Source organism: Primulina tabacum, chromosome 17, assembly GCF_025594145.1.
Source record: "Primulina tabacum isolate GXHZ01 chromosome 17, ASM2559414v2, whole genome shotgun sequence".
NCBI lineage: Eukaryota > Viridiplantae > Streptophyta > Magnoliopsida > Lamiales > Gesneriaceae > Primulina > Primulina tabacum.
In genome coordinates, this window is record NC_134566.1 from 31,925,863 (window position 1) to 31,938,465 (window position 12,603).

General features: G+C 40.9%; 1 protein-coding gene and 1 pseudogene across 2 annotated transcripts; both read left to right on the top strand.

The window, feature by feature from the left end:
- The first annotated feature begins 538 nt into the window (after positions 1-538).
- Positions 539-10,197, top strand: LOC142531323 (diphthamide biosynthesis protein 3-like). 2 transcript variants are annotated; one of them, XM_075637419.1, is made up of 2 exons: positions 539-810; positions 9,564-10,197. In XM_075637419.1, the coding sequence occupies exon 2, from the start codon at positions 9,626-9,628 to the stop codon at positions 9,866-9,868; it is 243 nt and encodes an 80-aa protein (XP_075493534.1). In that variant the 5' UTR covers positions 539-810; positions 9,564-9,625; the 3' UTR covers positions 9,869-10,197. The 2 variants fall into 2 exon arrangements, with proteins under 2 accessions (XP_075493534.1, XP_075493535.1); XM_075637420.1 differs by having other exon boundaries at positions 9,588-10,197.
- A 121-nt stretch (positions 10,198-10,318) lies between these two features.
- On the top strand, positions 10,319-12,573 carry LOC142531324 (uncharacterized; annotated as a pseudogene).
- Positions 12,574-12,603: the final 30 nt, after the last annotated feature.

A 12,603-nucleotide genomic window follows, 5' to 3' on the forward strand; every position in this document is an offset into this window, starting at 1 on the left:
GCATCCGATAATAATATTTATTGTCGGAAAGAGAAATTATGAATGTATTTATTTGAAAACAAAGATGGGACACTAATATTTTATAAAATCTTACATTCGGCAGTCGATCCAGACATGAACAAGTATATCAACAATATTTTTTCAAGCGTAGGAAAAATATCATTTTAATTTTTCATGCAAAAGTGCAATAATAAAATTGTATGGCAGTAAATTGTTTATTCATCTAACAAATTTCTCTCTTTTTCCCTCAATTCAATATTAATATCTATTCTTATATATATATATATATATATATATATAATTTAATTTCATAGTTTGGTGGATCTTATGTGGGATATTTGGAGAAATAGACCAATTCAACATTTTTTTAAAAAAAATTTAACCTCCTCATGTGTTGAACAAATACACTAAATGAGGTTATTTTAAAAAAATGTTGATTTTGAGTTAAAAAATAAAATAACCCGATCTATGTAGATTGTTAGAATTTTGGGCCAATTCGTGTTTCTGGCCCATCAAAACTTATAAGTACAAAACCAAACGAGAAAGGGAGAGGCTCTCTTAGACACTGCGCCGCCAGGAAAATCCCCAGCCCCACCACCGCAGCCTCCCCTTCGGCAGCCGCAGATACGCCGCCGGAAGCCATCGCAACTTCCGCAGAAGAGCAGAAGCAGAAAACAATCTGCCTCGAACCAGTCTTCCGAGATATCTTCAAAAATTCCTTCCCTTTATGATTTTCATTCAAGCACCACCCCGCGATATGCTTTAAGGACATTCGGATACCGATTTCAACGATCCTCAGTCATCTAAGCGGTATAATTTACTGACTTTATTTATTTTTCAGACTTTCTTCCGATTTTGACGTCTTTCGGTTTTTTTTATTTCAATTTTTTTTTTCAGCGTTTAGGCTTGAATCTATCAGAGAGGAATGCTGATAATGTGTTTTACATGATAGTTATATGTTTATATGGCATCTCTGTTGCTCGCATAGCAATTATGATATTCAAGCATTGGATTTTCAGCTTTATCTCGTTAGAGGAAATATGCAAGTATGGAGACCGTGTCACGCCACGAAATCTATCGGTCATTTCCTACAATTTAAACGTTTCTAAGAATTTGTTGTTCATAACGACATGATCGAATGAAGTTATGCTTGAACGACTGAAATTAATAGGTAATCATAACTTTATTGATTTCAGAATATTGAGAAACAACTGAATGAATGAAAACAATCGTACTGAATGAAATAATACAGCAACAATGAGAAACTAAACTCCTAGAAATAAAGGAAAAGTCACTAAGATACTCTAGTTTCTATCTCTCCAACGGCTGCTATAGACTCATCTATCTCTATAGGCTCTTCCTCTTCCGGCTCCTCCTCTGGCTCGTCTTCATGAAGTAGCTCTATCATTTGTGTGAGCTGAGCGTTCTCTCCCGTGAGCTGTGTCACTTTTGCCTTCAGCTCCTGTATCTCTGCATCCGCCTCGTCCAACAGATCACTGGCATGCTGCTGGTGCTGCTCCCGCTCAGACTTCTTCTGCTTGACGTGGTTCTTCAGAGTTTAAACTTGATGGGTCAGACGGTAGGTCACATTCACAAGGCTGCTCATAGCCTCACATGAATTCTCCAGTCTGTTCTTGCCACTGGCATTTTGGTGCTTCTCTTCCTCCAATTCCTTACGGTACCGCTCTATATCTTCTCGCAGCCTTCCCTCTCGATACACTCTCTGCTCTATGACCTCCCTCAAGTCCATGTTGTCTCCTCTCACCAGCTCTCCCTGATAGATTGCTTTGTTAAGCTGAACCCGTATCTCTTCCTTTTCTGTGGCTAAGGTCTCAACCTCTCATTTCCTCTCGCCTAGTCTAGCTCTAAGTCGTTTAAATTATAATATATAAACTGGTTTCGGTTTATACTGTGCTACAAGGCTTGTTTTCGATTGTGTGATTGTTAAACAACGTCGGTGTCAACCCTTAGTTTCGGGCGTGATATTTAAGTGGTATCAGAGCCGCCGGGTTCATAATCCGGTCGGGAAAAGATGAGAAAATTTTTACTAAATAAAAATTTCAGTGGAATTTTTGAGAAAGACCGATGCTATCCCCTCCGAAACGGTCCAACGAGCGATTTTCAGGACTTCGTCATGAGGTAGGGGTCCAAATCCCGAAATTCTTTCGTTTAGGCCTCCGAAACGTCGTTTTTGCCTCGGGGGTCTACCGGCCATTTACTACAATTTAAATGTTTCTAAGAATTTGTTGTTCATAACGACATGATTGAATGAATAAGAACTCCTAGTAATAAAGGAAAAGTCACTAAGATACTCTAGTCTTCTATCTCTCCATCTCCAACGGCTGCTATAGGCTCATCTATCTCTATAGGCTCTTCCTCTTCCGGCTCCTCCTCTGGCTCGTCTTCATGAAGTAGCTCTATCATCTGTGTGAGATGGGCGTTCTCTCCCGTGAGCTGTGTCACTTTTGCCTTTAGCTCCTGTATCTCAGCATCCGCCTCGTCCAAAAGATCACTGGCATGCTGCTGGTGATGCTCCCGCTCAGACTTCTTCTGCTTGACGTGGTTCTTCAGAGTTTAAACTTGTTGGGTCAGACGGTGGGTCACATTCACAAGGCTGCTCATAGCCTCACGTGAATTCTCCGGTCTGTTTTTGCCCCTGGCATTTTGCTGCCTCTCTTCCTCCAATTCCTTACGGTACCGCTCTATATCTTCTCGCAGTCTTCCCTCTCGATACAGGCTCTGATCTATGACCTCCCTCAAGTCCATGTTGTCTCCTCTCACAAGCTATCCCTGATAGATTGCTTTGTTAAGCTGAACCCGTATCTCCTCCTTTTCTGTGGCTAAGGTCTCAACATCTCGTCTCCTCTCGCCTAGTCGGCTCTAAGTCACTTCATCTGGCGCGACTGATAATTGAGGACAAGCTGCTTCATGTGGATAGCAGCCTGGGCACGAGTGCGGAATCGCATGGGAGTCGATGGAGCCATTTCCTGAAATCAAAAATGGAAACGCTCAGAATCGGAAGAGACAATATAGAACAAGAGACAATATGCAATATATATGTAATTTTCGAGAATTATATATAAATATTTTTTTCCGAAAATGGAAAGTTTGGAAATAGACACATGGGTTTGAAGCATATGTCGAGAGGATTACAGAACAATCGACGGAATCGAATTCGGAATTTCCTAGGAGAAGTTATAGGGACTACGAATATTTCCTAAAACGGCAAAAACAACGTTTCGGGGGCCTAAACAATGTTTTTTTTTTGAAAAATTTTTTCTCATCTTTCCCCGACCGGATTATGAACCTGGTGGCTCTAATACTACTTAAATGTCACGCCCGAAACTCAGGGTTGACACCAGCGTTGTTTAACAATCACACAAACGAAAACAACAAGCCTTGTAGCACAGTATAAACCGAAACCAGTTTATATATCATGATTTAAACGACTTAGAGCCAGACTAGGCGAGAGGAGACGAGAGGTTGAGACCTTAGACACAGAAAAGGAGGAGATACGGGTCCAGCTTCACAAAGCAATCTATCTGAGAGAGCCGGTGAGAGGAGAACATGTACTTGAGGAAGGTCATAGAGCAGAGCCTGTATCGAGAGGGAAGGCTGCGAGAAGATATAGAGTGGTACCGTAAGGAATTGGAGGAAGAGAGGCAGCAAAATGCCAGGGGCAAAAACAGACTGGAGAATTCACGTGAGGCTATGAGCAGCCTTGTGAATGTGACCCACTGTCTGATCCAGCAAGTTGAAACTCTGAAGAACCAGGTCAAACAGAAGAAGTCTGAGCGGGAGCATCACCAGCAGCATGCTAGTGATCTGTTGGACGAGACGGATGCAGAGATACATGAGCTGAAGGCAAAAGTGACACAACTCACGGGAGAGAACGCCCAGCTCACACAGATGATAGAGCTACTTCATAAAGACGAGCCAGAGGAGGAGCCGGAAGAGGAAGAGCCTATAGATATAGATGAGCCTATAGCAGCCGTTGGAGATGGAGAGATACAAGACTATAGCATCTTAGTGACTTTTCCTTTATTACTAGGAGTTTACTTTCTCATTGTTGCTATATTATTTCATTCAGTACGATTGTTTTCATTCAGTACAGCATAACTTATTCATTCAATCATGTTGTTATGAACAACAAATTCTTAGAAACATTTAAATTGTAGGAAATGGCCGGTAGACCTCCGAGGCATAAACGACATTTTGGAGGCCTAAACGAAGGAATTTCGCGATTTGGTTTTGTCGTGAAAATCGCTCGTTAGACCGTTTCGGAGGGGATAGCATCGGCCTTTCTCAAAAATTCCACCGAAATTTTTATTTGGTAAAAAATTTTCTCATCTTTCCCCGACCGGATTATGAACCTGGCGGCTCTGATACCACTTAAATATCACGCCCGAAACTCAGGGTTGACACCGACGTTGTTTAACAATCACACAATCGAAAACAACAAGCCTTGTAACATAGTATAAACCGAAACCAGTTTATATATCATGATTTAAACAACTTAGAGCCAGACTAGGTGAGAGAAGACGAGAGGTTGAGACCTTAGCCACAGAAAAGGAGAAGATACGGGTCTAGCTTAACAAAGCAATCTAAACATGGACTTGAGAGAGGTCATAGAGCAAAGCCTGTATCGAGAGGGAAGACTGCGAGAAGATATAGAGCGGTACCGTAAGGAATTGGAGGAAGAGAGGCAGCAAAATGCCAGGGGCAAGAACAGACTGGAGAATTCATTTGAGGCTATGAGCAGCCTTGTGAATGTGACCCACCGTCTGATCCAGCAAGTTGAAACTCTGAAGAACCAGGTCAAACAGAAGAAGTCTGAGCGGGAGCATCACCAGCAGCATGCTAGTGATCTGTTGGACGAGACGGATGCAGAGATACATGAGCTGAAGGCAAAAGTGACACAACTCACGGGAGAGAACGCCCAGCTCACACAGATGATAGAGCTACTTCATAAAGACGAGCCAGAGGAGGAGCCGGAAGAGGAAGAGCCTATAGATATAGATGAGCCTATAGCAGCCGTTGGAGATGGAGAGATACAAGACTATAGCATCTTAGTGACTTTTCCTTTATTACTAGGAGTTTACTTTCTCATTGTTGCTATATTATTTCATTCAGTACGATTGTTTTCATTCAGTACAGCATAACTTATTCATTCAATCATGTTGTTATGAACAACAAATTCTTAGAAACATTTAAATTGTAGGAAATGGCCGGTAGACCTCCGAGGCATAAACGACATTTTGGAGGCCTAAACGAAGGAATTTCGCGATTTGGTTTTGTCGTGAAAATCGCTCGTTAGACCGTTTCGGAGGGGATAGCATCGGCCTTTCTCAAAAATTCCACCGAAATTTTTATTTGGTAAAAAATTTTCTCATCTTTCCCCGACCGGATTATGAACCTGGCGGCTCTGATACCACTTAAATATCACGCCCGAAACTCAGGGTTGACACCGACGTTGTTTAACAATCACACAATCGAAAACAACAAGCCTTGTAACATAGTATAAACCGAAACCAGTTTATATATCATGATTTAAACAACTTAGAGCCAGACTAGGTGAGAGAAGACGAGAGGTTGAGACCTTAGCCACAGAAAAGAAGAAGATACGGGTCTAGCTTAACAAAGCAATCTAAACATGGACTTGAGAGAGGTCATAGAGCAAAGCCTGTATCGAGAGGGAAGACTGCGAGAAGATATAGAGCGGTACCGTAAGGAATTGGAGGAAGAGAGGCAGCAAAATGCCAGGGGCAAGAACAGACTGGAGAATTCATTTGAGGCTATGAGCAGCCTTGTGAATGTGACCCACCGTCTGATCCAGCAAGTTGAAACTCTGAAGAACCAGGTCAAACAGAAGAAGTCTGAGCGGGAGCATCACCAGCAGCATACTAGTGATCTGTTGGACGAGACGGATGCAGAGATACATGAGCTGAAGGCAAAAGTGACACAACTCACGGGAGAGAACGCCCAGCTCACACAGATGATAGAGCTACTTCATGAAGACGAGCCAGAGGAGGAGCCGGAAGAGGAAGAGCCTATAGATATAGATGAGCCTATAGCAGCCGTTGGAGATGGAGAGATACAAGACTATAGCATCTTAGTGACTTTTCCTTTATTACTAGGAGTTTACTTTCTCATTGTTGCTATATTATTTCATTCAGTACGATTGTTTTCATTCAGTACAGCATAACTTATTCATTCAATCATGTTGTTATGAACAACAAATTCTTAGAAACATTTAAATTGTAGGAAATGGCCGGTAGACCTCCGAGGCATAAACGACATTTTGGAGGCCTAAACGAAGGAATTTCGCGATTTGGTTTTGTCGTGAAAATCGCTCGTTAGACCGTTTCGGAGGGGATAGCATCGGCCTTTCTCAAAAATTCCACCGAAATTTTTATTTGGTAAAAAATTTTCTCATCTTTCCCCGACCGGATTATGAACCTGGCGGCTCTGATACCACTTAAATATCACGCCCGAAACTCAGGGTTGACACTGACGTTGTTTAACAATCACACAATCGAAAACAACAAGCCTTGTAACATAGTATAAACCGAAACCAGTTTATATATCATGATTTAAACAACTTAGAGCCAGACTAGGTGAGAGAAGACGAGAGGTTGAGACCTTAGCCACAGAAAAGGAGAAGATACGGGTCTAGCTTAACAAAGCAATCTAAACATGGACTTGAGAGAGGTCATAGAGCAAAGCCTGTATCGAGAGGGAAGACTGCGAGAAGATATAGAGCGGTACCGTAAGGAATTGGAGGAAGAGAGGCAGCAAAATGCCAGGGGCAAGAACAGACTGGAGAATTCATTTGAGGCTATGAGCAGCCTTGTGAATGTGACCCACCGTCTGACCCAACAAGTTGAAACTCTGAAGAAACAGGTCAAACAGAAGAAGTCTGAGCGGGAGCATCACCAGCAGCATGTCAGTGATCTGTTGGACGAGGCGGATGCAGAGATACAGGAGCTGAAGGCAAAATTGACACAGCTCATGGGAGAGAACGCCCAGCTCACACAAATGATAGAGCTACTTCATGAAGACGAGCCAGAGGAGGAGCCGGAAGAGGAAGAGCCTATAGAGATAGATGAGCTTATTACTTATAGCAGCCGTTGGAGATGGAGAGATAGAAGACTAGAGTATCTTAGTGACTTTTCCTTTATTACTAGGAGTTTATTTTCTCATTGTTGTTATATTATTTCATTCAGTACGATTGTTTTCATTCAGCTGTTTCTCTATATTCTGAAATCAATAAAGTTATGATTACTTATTAATTTCAGTCGTTCCAGCATAACTTCATTCAATCATGTCGTTATGAACAACAAATTCTTAGAAACATTTAAATTGTAAGAAATGGCCGGTAGACCTCTGAGGCAAAAAGACGTTTCTGAGGCCTAAACGAAGGAATTTCGCGATTTGGACCCCGACCTCACCATGAAGTCATGAAATTCGCTCGTTGGACCGTTTCGGAGGGGATAGCATCGGCCTTTCTCAAAAATTCCACCGAAATTTTATTTTTTGGTAAAATTTTTTCTCATCTTTCTCCGACCGGATTATGAACATGGCGGCTCTGATATCACTTAAATGTCACGCTCCGAAACTCAGGGTTGACACCGGCGTTGTTTAACAATCACAGAATCGAAAACAACAAGCCTTGTAGCACAGTATAAACCGAAACCAGTTTATATATCATGATTTAAACGAAATAGCAATTGTCTTTTCAATACCGAAATCAAAAAACAACAGAGTTTATGCGGAAACATAACAACTGAATTAAAAGTTCAACTTAATCTAAGATCTCAGAGTCTCGAATTTCACCAACCCCAAAACTGGTCCGACTCCTCTTCCTCAACATGTTCTTCTGATTTATCTGGGAGGGGAGAGTAAGGGGGTGAGTATTTTGGAAAATACTCAGTAAATGGGGACCGTTCGAGCACAACATAAAAATAATTACACTATTTTCGAAAATAACACATAAACACATCATGCTTTTCATAACGTAACATCATATTCATATCATAACAGCACTGTGATTTTTCTATCTTCTATGGTTTACTGATATCAGGCCCTAATTTTTAATCCTCTAAAGGGGCGAGCCCATGAAACGGTTCTATCCCACCGTGAAGGGCCATATGTTTGGATTCCCATCCATTTTCAGTGAATCCTCACAGTGCCAACACGTAAACGTACCAAAATTTCACAAAAAAGACGTAGAGACAGAACGACGGTGCTTGACCGAATTTTTCAAAAACAAGAAAACGCATACCGAAATTAAGGATTTAAAACAAACCCACTTACAGTATATTTGACTGCTAAAAAACGTAGAGTTCACGGCTTTGGATTGGATTGCTTCTTGCTCCTCGATCGAGCAGCACTTCGGCTCGATTTCTAGGCTAATTTTGGGACGATTTTTGAGCAGAGTTTCGGCTTCCAGCAAGGAAATTCGAAAATTTGGTGTGAGGAATGGCTAGGTTTGATGGTGTGTTTATAGGTGAGGGGAAGGGAGCTTAATAGGGCATCTAAATCATGCATGATAGGCATCAAAATCCCACGATTTTCTTTCCAATTTGCCACCAAATCTAACATTTTTGGCTTAGAAATCCCATCCCATAATTGAATTATTTAACTACCAAAGTGTAGGATTTATTCCTTAATTTTTAAGATAGGAATATCCATGAATTAATTTATCTTATATCCTTGCAACTTGTATGACATACCAATCTTGAAATATTCTCCCCAATTTCGAAAATTTGCATGTTTATGAATAATTTAAATCTTAATATTGTATATCCAAGAGTATCTCCACATTTCCATCCAAAAATATATATATATATACACCAAAAAGAAAAATTTAATTAATAAGCATCCTAAAATTTGGGCTGCAAGAGTAGGTTTTCACAGACCGGCCTGGATTTAATATGATTATAGGGTGTTTGGCTAGGTGCCTGGATTATTATTACTTGATAATGTAAAGGGTGTTCGTGCATCTCCATGATGCACTGGCTTTGGTTTTGCATTGTCTGTGTGGAAATCTTTCAAAGTCCTTGATATGTCTCTTGTTTATGACATCAATGTTGAGTTTCAACTATCATTTGAATTCGATATAAATCCGTATGCAATTCTTTACTATTTGTGAGGATCGTGTTAGAATTGTTTGCATACATTTATGCTTGTGATGTTGAGTATGTGCTTATGGTCTGAGAATGAGACTATAACGACGTTAGCTGCTTGGATAGTGGTAATCATACTGAGCTCTGGGAAGGCTCTCCCCCAAATTTATATTTTCCAGCTGATGATCCCGGATTAGAGCATATGGAGATTTAGCGATGCTGAGTATGTTTAGTTTATGGATAAGCGGAGTTCAGCCCAACCCAACCCCTATGTATATATATTTGAGCCTGATATTATTATCGGGTCGCAAATTTATCTCATTGGCTTTAATATCTTATGTCTACAATGATTAAATGCATGAAAAATTTAAACGAGCTCGTTACATTGATTGGTAAGAGGAGCTAACTAAAAATACAAATTCCTCGATTCCCCAGATTGACTGAAATTCCTTTGAGTAGGCAAGAAAGCAGAAAAGATCCTATATATAAACAAAACGATGTCGTACGACGATGTAGAGATTGAGGACATGGAGTGGAATGAAGAGTTGCAGGCGTACACATACCCTTGCCCATGCGGGGACCTCTTCCAGATATCCAAAGAGGATCTCAAGATCGGCGAAGAAATTGCACGGTGCCCTAGCTGCTCGTTGTTCATCACTGTTATATATAACATGGAAGATTTTCAGGACTCAAGAAAAAAAATCGGTCCAGCAAAGACGCAGCCAGTTGCTGTGGCTTGAGAATCACCAGTCTGTGTTTAAGTTTTGTATTACGTACAATTTTCTCGTTTTAACTTTTATAGTCGTGATCCATGTGTGGCTTTTTGTGGGTTTGGTTTTGGTAGATATTTTTGCAGGTTTTGTTCGGGTTGTCATTGAGTGGCGTCCGGACTTGCGTGATCAGATTTTCTATAGTTGAGAAAAGAGAGGGCGAGGATTGAGCCCTACTTTAGGGAGTGGTTCTTTTTTCTCTAAGTTTTTCCTACTGAATTTATTTCTGAGAATACAGGCATATGTAAACAATTCCTAATTATAAAGGCGCATACATATTTTTTGTAGTTTCGAAGCAACACGTTTGAATGACTTACTAACTATATGAAATGGCATTCTTGTGCATAGAATTGTTTTCACAGCATTTCTTCTGTTGGGCTTATTTAAGCGAGCTTGAACATAAATTGGGAAACATAAAGGAACGATGAAATTTGAAGAATGTCACCAGACGCTACTCTGTGTCGAGAAGTTGCTGCCATGATGTACGGATAGGCGTTGAAGTGATTCGTGCCATTGCTGAACTTTAGAAATTGGAATGGCTTTCAAAAAGATGTACTGATGTGAATGTAAACCTCCGAAGGTCAGGTCAACACATTAATATTTCATTGGACAGTTTAATAGAAGTCAAAAGCCTAACTTGTAATTTTAAGACATTCTTTTTGTTCTCTGTCTCACAAATACTACCCTTTTATAGAGCCTCGCCTCCCTCTGCTGTAAATTATGTCCACGAGATTACACAAACCAATCCATCTTTATAAAATCTACCTAAGAAATTTACTTTCTTGGGCTGAGCACCGCCATTTGTCTTCATTCATCCACCCTTCCCCGCCGCCCATACCTCAATTGCCCCCGAGAAACTCCTTCCCCCATTAAGTCCTCTCAGTGGTCTTTCATCAAACACCTCTCCCCAAAGTTCAACCTTTCCGCCACCCTCCTCCGCCCTTTCCCTGATCGGGTCATTGATTTCATTGGCAATATTGATCACACTGCTCTCTCCTCTGAATGCTACTGCCTTGCTACCTCAGTAGCATCCCACCACACCTCCCCAAGACATGCCTTACTACTCACAAAAAAGATTTTTTTTATGAGTACGCGTGAAAGTTGAGTATCTCGGGCTCGATTTCGTTAGATTTGTTGATCGGGGCGTGTTTCGAATTGGGCACGGGCGATGAGGCTGCCACATGATGAAAAGGAAGGAGATTTTGCCTAATAGTGAGACACTTAATTGTATATTTGTTTGTTAGATTGAATTGGACATATGGCCGGGGTTTTGCTTGCTGAGATGTTTAGGTTGGGGATCAAGCGAATGTTTTCACGTTCAATATAATGATCAATGAGTTGTGTAAGGAAGGAAAGTTGAAGAAGGCGACGAAGTTCTTTGAGTACATGGTGGGCAGTTTGAAGTTTAAGCCAAATGTAGCGACATTTAACTCCGTGATTCATGGCTATTGCATGAAACGGGAGTTTGTAGGAGTTAGCGAGATTATTGCAACCCTGAAAGGGAAAGGATCAAACCAGACTCGTATACTTGTGGTTCATCGATTAGCTTGATGTGTAACAGTGGGAAGGTTGAGGAGGCATCTGGCCTTTGAGTGCGATGGAGGAATTTGGATTGGTTCCAACGGCTGTGATTTACAACAGTTTGGTCGATGGATATTGTAATGTAGGGGAGTTGCGAAGGACTTTTAGTTTTCTAGATGAGATGGTAAAGAAAGGGATAGTTCCAAACGTGTCGACTTATAACTCACTGATCCACACTTTGTTGTTGAATGGCAGAGTTGCAGAAGCTGATGATTTGGTGAGGGAGATGGAAATCAGAGATTTTCCCTGATGAAATTACATTTAGCATATTGATCAACGGCTCTTGCCAAGCTGAAGACGTTAAAAAGCATTTGGTCTTCATGATGAAATGTTAAGCATAGGGATTTCTCCTACTAGAGTGACTTACACTTCACTTATTTGTATGTTGGGCAAAAGGAAAATGATGGAGGAGGCAGATGATTTAATGGGAAAGATGTTGGAAAAGGATATACCACCTGATCTTGTTATGTTCAATGCGTAGATTGATGGCCACTGTGCTAATAGGAAAATCAGGAGTGCTCTTTTGCTTTTAAAAGAGATGGAGAGAATGAAGGTTAAGCCGGACTAATCAAGAGGAGTGGAATTAGACCTGATTTTGTCAGTTTTAATACCCTCAGAAATCAGTATAGCATGAACGGTGATATAAAAAATTCTCAGAGTTATTGATGAGATGCCGTATTTTGATCTTGAAGCGACTTGTCTCACTTACAACACTCTTGTACAAGGCTTGTGCACAAATGGGGGACATTTTGCTGAGGAAGTCCTCAAAGAAATGGTTGGCAGAGGCATTAATACATGCAGTCAGGAATGAAACATGGTTGAAATGTCTCTCATTGTGAATAGCGAGGTGAACGAAAATCTCCATGCATTCAGGAATGAAAAGAGGGAGGTGTTCTCTTCTACACCAAAAACATCACCAAGAGGCTATTTTCTGGGAATTCGTCGTTCTTGCTAACCAATTGTTTCTGATTGAAGCACAACAAATCAAACTGCAACTCCAGAAAGAACACACACAAACACACACTTGTACAAAAAAGAAAACACACAGACTTATATTTTATTGCATTCATAATGAAATTTTCGACTCTTCAGAACTCTAAGCCCGATATAATTTTTCAGATAGG